At 37.0% G+C, this 8,774-nt stretch overlaps 1 protein-coding gene across 1 annotated transcript; it reads right to left on the minus strand.

The window, feature by feature from the left end:
- Positions 1 to 1,303: 1,303 nt before the first annotated feature.
- dusp2 (dual specificity phosphatase 2) lies at positions 1,304 to 7,325 on the minus strand. Its single transcript, XM_007234209.4, has 4 exons — positions 5,957 to 7,325; positions 4,704 to 4,834; positions 4,345 to 4,564; positions 1,304 to 3,125 (listed from the first exon to the last, which is right to left on the minus strand). Exons 1-4 carry the CDS (start codon positions 6,336 to 6,338, stop codon positions 2,872 to 2,874), a joined length of 987 nt encoding a protein of 328 aa, XP_007234271.1. The 5' UTR covers positions 6,339 to 7,325; the 3' UTR covers positions 1,304 to 2,871.
- Positions 7,326 to 8,774: the final 1,449 nt, after the last annotated feature.

Raw genomic sequence — 8,774 nt, forward strand, 5'->3', positions numbered from 1 at the left:
TCTTTGCGACTAAACTTGAGGTAACTTTTCAAATGGACTCACCTTCTTTACTTAGGGTGTAACTTTTGGTTTACGGAATATATTTTTTAGCGTACTCATCACTGTGGTAATCAGACGCAATAAGTCTGCTCCTTCATTATGACTGATTGTTGTTCCCATCAGCATAGTCCAGATCACTTTTTCTAACTTTGCTTATCTAACAATTACCCATGTCCTTGTTGCACAGCTGCATACAGACCACTGATGTGAATAGAAACGTTCCATTTTAAAGATAGACTATTTTAAAATTATTAATAATAATAATAAATAATAATAATACATTTTATTTGTAATGCACTTTACATTTCAAAGAAATCTCAAAGTGCTACAGCGAAAAAATGGTGAGTTTCTTTGATTTTACCAAATTAATTATTTTTTTAGAAAATTATCAAGAGGAAGACTGATGATCACAAACCACCAAACCAAACTGAACTGCACCAGGAATGGCATAAAGTTATCCAAAAGCAGTGTGTAAGACTGGCGGAGGAGAACATGCCAAGATGCATGAAAACTGTGATTAAAAAACAGGGTTATTCCACCAAATACTGATTTCTGAACTCTTAAAACATTATGGATATGAACTTGTTTTCTTTGCATTATTTGAGGTCTGAAAGCTCTGCATCTGCATTTTTTATTTTTTTAGCCTGTTCTAATTTTCTGCAAATAAATGCTCTAAATGACAATATTTTTATTTGGAATTTGGGGGAAATGTTGTTTGTAGTTTATAGAATAAAACAAGAATTTTACTCATACATATACTTATAAATAGCAAAATCAGAGAATCTGATTCAGAAACTGAGGTGGTCTCTTAATCTTTTTCAGAGCTGTATAGTTATATACAGTGCTTGTGTATTAAATTGTTTGTCTGTTTATTTGTTCTATAATGTATCTTGATTTGCTCAGATGGTGTTATAGATGAAATCTAAATACGAAAGAGAAAGCCTCAGGTGGACTGATAATATATTCAGTGAATTTAAACAGAAAGTTTAAAGTTGGAAACTGGAAACTGGACCAACTGCATTTATCATCTCAAGCACAGCACCACTACTAAGCAAACACTGCCACCTTATGGCAGATCTGTTGAATTGCCACACTGCAGTCAGCAGGGGGTGCTGTTCACTCAGATTTCTCCATGTTGATTAAAACATCTGGATGAGCGTAGATGCAGCTGTTTTATTCTATTTGCTACACTTTACTCTATTTTCCAAGAAGTAACATAAAATAGTTTGGATTGTTTTAAAAGAAAAATCAACCAAATCAACAGTTTATATAAATAAATCAGACTTTTAATGGATGCATAAATCTTTTGAAGTAGCTTATAAACTATACAATCACAGAATGTACATAATCACAAAATACATATACATATAAAAACAGACTATTTACAAATATAAAGTGCACCGTTCATCAGATCTCAATAAATATAAAAAAAATACAATCAAACAACAAACAAAAATGCAAAATATAAAAATGACTGTTCTCCCTTTTTTTAAAATAAGGTTTTATAACATCTTAGTCTTGGAATCAGAGCTCCGTATTACAGTACGTAGGTGATTACTCTAGCTTTTTTTTTTTTTTTTCATAAGATCACAGTTTGAAATGGTCTGTTTACATGTTTGCCCTTTGGTCCCTCCCTGAGTCTGCTAGGCTTAAGATCCGCTCCACAGAACATCTACCAAGCAGTCGCATTCAAACCGCTCTATTTAATTTTAAAAATGCATCTTCTTACTTCATAAGATCAGGAAGAAGCTTTTCAGAAGCTCTGTAGAAGTTTATTGCCAGTTGCTTTAAGACTGTATTGCTTCAGGCTGAAAGACTAAATGAAGGACTGGTCAGGTGTAGTATTGCTTTTCTTCATGTAGCCTTTTCACAGTTATTTTTACAGTAAGCTTCCCATAAAGGTTGGATGTTTTACTAACTACTCACTCCACCGTATGGTTTCATAAGCTTTGATGCTGCTGCTACAGCCTTAAAAAATAAAGACATTTTCTGTTACAGTAAAGTGATGTTTTCGTGGAAGTTTCTGAGGAAGTGTATGTAGTCATCAGGGGTGTAAAATACACTGATCGCATTGTAGCAATTCAACTACACTGATTATAGGAAAGCTAAAGTATAGCTAACAATATTCAACAATTTAGACCACATTTGACAATTTTAGGTCAATCCTTATTTTCAATTGTTGAATTAAATTGAACAAGTTCTGCTGTTTAATGGAGAAAATAGTTATTTAGTGTCAATTATTAGTATTAACAGCAAATAACCACACAAAATTATGATAAACTGCACAAAATCATGAGATTAATGGTGATTAACTGTAAAAAAAGAGAATATTTATGATTAACTATACAAAATAATACAATGAATTGCGATCAGCTACAAATTACACTAATTGTATAATTAATCACTTGCTTTTTAAATTCCTAACTGTGTTGAAATTTGAGTTTACACACTGAATTGTCTCCTAAAGATTAATAATTAAATCAAAACGTTGAGCATCAGTAGAATTTTACACCCCTGGTAGTTGGTTAGTGCCCTCAACCATGTAAACTGAAATAATGAGGTTAAATCATAGTGTGGATGGAAGAAGTGACTACTAGAGACCCTCATATGTGTACAAACACCTCACTATACGTCAGCCTCGCTGTGACCGTCACTGGATCCACAAAGTCTGACCCAGCCGGTTAGGTCTAAAGTACACACAGGTACCAGTATCACTGTCCACAGCTGGTCCATCCGGCTCCTAGCGTTTAGTGGCGGAAGCTTCACTTTAAGCTGCTTATGCATAGCAGTGTTTTTTTTTTGCAGTATATTTTAGTGTGGCCTCACTCTGCTCTAAAACACGCTGCTGCTGTTCTTCGAGTCCAGAACCGTGTAAGGACACAGAACGTCCGTCTCAAACTGCAGCAGCTGCCCCATGAAGGCCAGGTTTGGAGAAATGACCTGCCGTCTCCGCTTCACAAAGTCGAAGGCCTCGTCCAGACGCACGCGCCGGGCATGGATCAGATACGCCAGGCAGATGGTGGCAGACCGAGAGATGCCAGCCTGACAGTGGACCAAAACACGCCCACCGCTCTCCTTCACAGAGTCTGTAAGAGATTGGAGGGGAGAAGGAGTTAGTTTAACTTTTTTTTTTTTTATAAATATGGTTTAAAAAAACAAAACGACCTTACATATAATAAACAGGATCTATATATATATATATATATATATATATATATATATATATATATATATATATATATATAACTGTTATTTTTATTAAAAAATATTTAAAATGTTAACAATGCAGTTTAAGAGCTAAACAGTTCATGCAAAAGTGCAATATGCTTGTTAATAATTTTTACTTTGTTTATATATATATATATATATATATATATATATATATATATATAAACATATATATATATATATATATATATATATATATATATATATTAAGTGATATATATATATATATATATCACTTAACTCATTCCTATTACATTTCCATTTCCTACTGTAATTTTATAGTATAATAATTTGAAACAATTTACTATTATTACTTATTTCTGAATGAAACTGTTTACTTTCTTGTTCCTTTAATTCATGTCCTTGCTAGCATATGTTAAGCTTAGATATGCAACAAAACACGGACACTAGCAAGTAAAACAAGCCCCTATTTAATAAGATTAGATATTTCTTATTATGACACTGTTGTAAAGTTGTTTAAAAAAATGTACCCTCTCTTTTTATATGTTGTTGGTATTAAGTAATTTTATCTAATTCTGTCTTCATTACTTCATTAAGAAATGATGTTGCTTATTTCAATCCGTACTTTATTTAAAACATCTGCTAATGCAATAAAAACATTTTACTAAATATAACTGATAAAAACAGATTAAATTAATAAGAATTAATATGTCTTAAATAAGTTAAATACTATAATAATAGTATACTACAGTACAAGTCTCAATAATATAAATATTTGATAGATCTCTAGTTTATGTGTAAAACTGTAATTGTAAAGCTTATAATTTATGTGATGAACTTTTTTTTTTTTTTTTAATGCATAACAGTGTGTCACACAGGGACAGAAAACACATATTCAACTCATCAGAGATTATTCAACAGCTTCATGTGGTCTGAGGCGAGTGTGATGACACAGTCCTGATGTTATCTAAAGTAGATAAGTTTCCATTACTTATTTTAGGCTACATTAGCTTCATAGCTCCATTACCCACTACTGTAACCCATTCTGTACAGTACAGTAAAAACGGTAACACATTCTGACTTTGTTCAAAAAAGTAAATAAACTGGGATGCTCACCGATAAAGCGAATAGCCTCAGGGAAGAACACCCGTATATCTGCGGCCAGGCTGTCCTCCACCTTCAGTGTCATGTACTGCAGCTCCTGCTCGAACAGATTGGGACAGGATGAGGAGACGTTGAGGACAGCCGTGATGCCGCAGCGCTCCAGTGTGTCTCTCTGGGACGAGTGGTGAGCGCTGCCCAGGAAGAGAAAGGGCAGGATCTCCACAGGGTCTCCCTGCCAAAGCAAAACACACACTCACATTGAGTTCACTTACACTAAAAGAATCTGAAATCAGTTTCTTACATTCTGGGACTTCGGATCCCAGTTGTGTTAGTTTCTGTATTCCTTATATTTGTGTTATATTGATAATTACCTGGTCATACAGAGGCATGCTCTTGGTGGAGTTGAGGGTTTCTGGGTCACTCAGTGTCGAGGGGCTCCCACACTTAAGTGGAGTGTTTAAACACAGCTCAGGATACAACGATACAAATTCTTCAAATCCACCTGAAACACATGTACACACAGAGTATTCATCAGTAAATGAACTCACAGTGAGACCAAATCATATTTTACATGTATGGTGTACAAAAGTAATATGTAAACTACATTTAAATGTACATTTAGCAAACAAAGTATTTTAAATGTTACATTAAGGATCAGTGTATTATCTGGCAGATATTTTTTTCTATTCAAAAAAAGGAGTACTACAGAGTGATAAAAAAAAAATCATATTCAATAACCATATATTTGCATAACCATAACATTGTCAGTTTCACATGGAAACCTTGTATCTCAAAACATCTACAGTGCAGCTTGTTATTATGAAGTGGCAGTTCAGGGGAACTGTGGAAGTCCAAATGAGATCTGGTAGAACTATAGAAAATCTTGAATAAAATAAATATTTCTAAAAATACATATAATAGAAATTTATATAGTTACTCCCACAAAACATTTTTTCTTATTTTTTTTCTTAATAATAGAAAAGTCATTTAGGAGAATTCATCAAATTTATCATTGTTTATAAAATTCTGACACAATATAAAGAAAAAATCCCAGATCCAAAGGGTGTCAAAAAGTGGAAAATGGCTTGATAATGTTTTAACATTTACAAATTTGAATTTATTAACATTTTTAATTAAATTGCTTTGTATTTTTATAGTTCACAGGGATGCACAGAAGTTTAAATATTTGGCTCAAACTAAATTAAAGGACAAATACTGTACAAAGTTTTATTTTTGTCATTTTTGTCATTTCTCATCAGTAAATGATTTAAATAGCCCAGGTGTATTTAGTGTATACACATAAAACGCTATTACAAAACTACAGTTTAATAAATAGTTATTGTAAGTAATAAATTAATGGTTATATTAGCACTAAAATGGAGACATCTGATTCTGTTCTCCATCATTCCAAACAAACATGTAACTTTCTCTAAAATGAACACTTTAACAGCAGAACATTTTCTGCAGTACGGTCGCTTTGGTATCATAATAATGAGTGAATTTTCTATAACTTGTAAATTGTATGAACTTCCCCTTTAACTCAATGTGCAGGGTTTAATGATTTGACCTATTTCATGTCTCTGTTAGTGTGAATGTGTTGGTTAGGTGGTGGTGTGTTGTTTACCTTGCAGGAAGCAGACCTCCGTGCCCTCCTCCCGCAGCTCCTCCTGCAGCGCGCGCAGCAGCAGCCCGGCCACGCTCTCTCTGCGCAGCTCGCGCACCGAGCGGCTCGCCTCGTCCAGCACCACCACGCGCGCGCACTCACCGGCGCGCAGCTGTCTCAGCAGCGCGCGGTCTGCCACCAGCCGCTCCAGGGGGCGCGCGCTCGCCAGGCCCATCCGCGCGCGCTCCCTGCGCATCAGCACTGAGTTCCAGTTGACGCTGTGAGAGAAGGCCAGGCGCGCGCCGCAGAAGGCCAGGAACGGCCTGCAGTCCAGCAGCAGCGGGAGCGCGCAGTGGGTGCGCACCATCTGCGCGAGCTCGCAGCTAGTGATTTCCACAGGCATTAGCCCTGTTGTCCCAGTGTACAGTGTGTGTGAAAAAGAGTGTGTTTATGTGTGTGTGACCCGGCGACCTCCACACTGTCTGTCAGCAGCTGCTCGACATCTTTATCTGCTGTTTTTATTATTCTTCGCAGAAAGCAAAAAAAAGGTTTAAAAAAAGTTAAAAACAAGCTTCAGTAAATTCTGTAAATGTCCATATGAGTGTCTGAAGCCCCCCTGCGTGCTGTAGAAGTGTGTGAGAGCTGTAGAACTGAGTGTGTGTGGGGTGTTTAGTCTCTGCTCCTGTGTTTTCTCTGTTGTTGTGGTGCTGAAGCTCTTTTGAAGCGCCTGCTTCCAAAGCCCCGCCCATTTTCCACCGGTCACAGGCGGGAACTCCATATATGGGCACTCAGTCTCACACCGGTACTGCCATATATGGAATAGTGACGCGCACGCCCCTCCGGTTTCCCCCAGGCGCTCGACAGACCGGGGATACACACATCAACACACACACCAACTCTCTCCCTTTTAATCACCCTGTCTCTGTCTCTCACTTTTTTAGCCCTGCCATTTCTCTCTCCCCTTCTCTCTCTCCCCTTCTCTCTCTCTCTCCTTTTGCCTTCACACCTCTGTCTTTCTCTCCATCTTCTCTGTCATCTTCTCTGCCATCTATCTATCTATCTATCTATCTATCTATCTATCTATCTATCTATCTATCTATCTATCTATCTATCTATCTGTCTGTCTGTCTGTCTTCTTCCTCTCTCAGTCTCTATCTATCACCCTTTTTTGCAATCCTACCCTCACTCCTCTTTTATTGTTTGCGTAGGCCATTATTTTCCATCCATCCATCCATCAGTCTTACACACTGCTTTTGGATAACTTTATCCCACTTTATGCCATTCCAAGCAGTTCAGCTTGGTTTGATGGCTTGTGATCATCCATCTTCCTCTTAATTATATTCCAGAGGTTTTCAATTCGGTAAAATCAAAGAAACTCATAATTTTTTAGTGGTCGCTTTTTTTTCCAGAGCTGTATATCTTTTTTGCCTCTCTCTTTGTCCTTTTATTTCCCTTTTTGCCTAACTTCTGTTTCTTTCTCTCTGTGCAATTTCCTTCTGGATTATTCTGTTAATAAGGTCACATGCACATGCACACGTACACACACGTACACGCGCGCACACACACACACACACACACACACACACACATATATATATATATATATATATATATATATATATATATATATTATATACACACACACATCAGAGGAGCAGAGCAGAGGATTGCTTTTGAATCACTCTGTTTGATGATACTCTGTGACAATGCCACTGTGTGTATATGTTTGTGGGTGAGTGTGTGTATGTGTGAGCAATACACCTCCAGTATATTTTCCATGCAGGTGTAGCAACAGGTTGGCTGGTCATGGTAAGGATGCTGTGATGAAGAACACACAGACTAAACTAATGGTATATTACACAAAACTCACTTTTTGCATGCTTTTGTATTTCCAAAAAAGAAAATCATTTTTTTCGTTTTCTAAGTCAGTTGAAAGAGTTTGTGTCAGGAATCATATGCTTCTATGAGCCATTTGCTTGGCTCCCTTATTGTGACGTCACAATAAGGAGACCTGATTAGACCCACCAGAGACCCACCCACTAGATTAGTTGAAGAAACACCATTTTAGTCTGATGATTGAGAACCTAAGACAGTACACAGCAGGATTAGTCAGTAGACTTCGTCTGAAGGAGGGATCTTTGGCAAGTCAGGGTGGGTCCATGGCAAGTCAACAGATGAGAAAGATGTAAGTACTTTTAAAAAAGAGTTTTTTGTGCTTCTATCGCAATTAAGCATGAACTAGTGACAGATCCCTTAAACAGCTCATTCGGAAAGGCACTGAAACTGTCAAAAATAGAGCTGGTATTATCTCCTTATGTGAGAGTGATTTTGTTCAACTTCATGAACATGCGATCTATAGCCCATAGACCTATTTTAACTAGTGTAAAAAGAGGTATAATATGTCCCCTTTTTTGAATCAGTCTAATCTGATCTGCAAACACACTGATAAACACAGAACCAGACAGTAGAACTGCTCACCCACACCCTCACTGATAAAGTCCCACTATTTAGTAAACACCTGCTGCCCTTCTGTCTGCACGTACACACATACATGAGACACATACAAGTTTGAACCCGGTGGTCAACAGAGTGACAATCTGACTGTTTGGGGAGGAAATGCTGAGCTGTGGGATTAGAGTGAGAATTAAACAGCCAGGCAGGAACAGCTAATCTTTTACAGCAATCTGTAATCTGAGGGCACATTCATTCACTAAACACACACCCCACACATACACACACGCTCACTCACAAACACTTTCCAACCACCCTGCACCCACAGTCTCCTTATGTTCAGTTGATCCTAATGTGTTACTAGCTACACTATCATTTTATTATTATT

Source organism: Astyanax mexicanus, chromosome 12, assembly GCF_023375975.1.
Source record: "Astyanax mexicanus isolate ESR-SI-001 chromosome 12, AstMex3_surface, whole genome shotgun sequence".
In the NCBI taxonomy this organism is placed as follows: domain Eukaryota; kingdom Metazoa; phylum Chordata; class Actinopteri; order Characiformes; family Acestrorhamphidae; genus Astyanax; species Astyanax mexicanus.

Coding starts and splice junctions, on each gene's coding strand:
- dusp2 (XM_007234209.4), bottom strand. CDS start 6,338: ATGCCTGTGGAAATCACTAGCTGCGAGCTCGCGCAGATGGTGCGCACC. Junction 4,835..5,956: donor GGAGGTCTGCTTCCTGCAAG/GTAAACAACACA, acceptor CATGTGTTTCAG/GTGGATTTGAAGAATTTGTA. Junction 3,126..4,344: donor TGAGGCTATTCGCTTTATCG/GTGAGCATCCCA, acceptor AATCTCTTACAG/ACTCTGTGAAGGAGAGCGGT.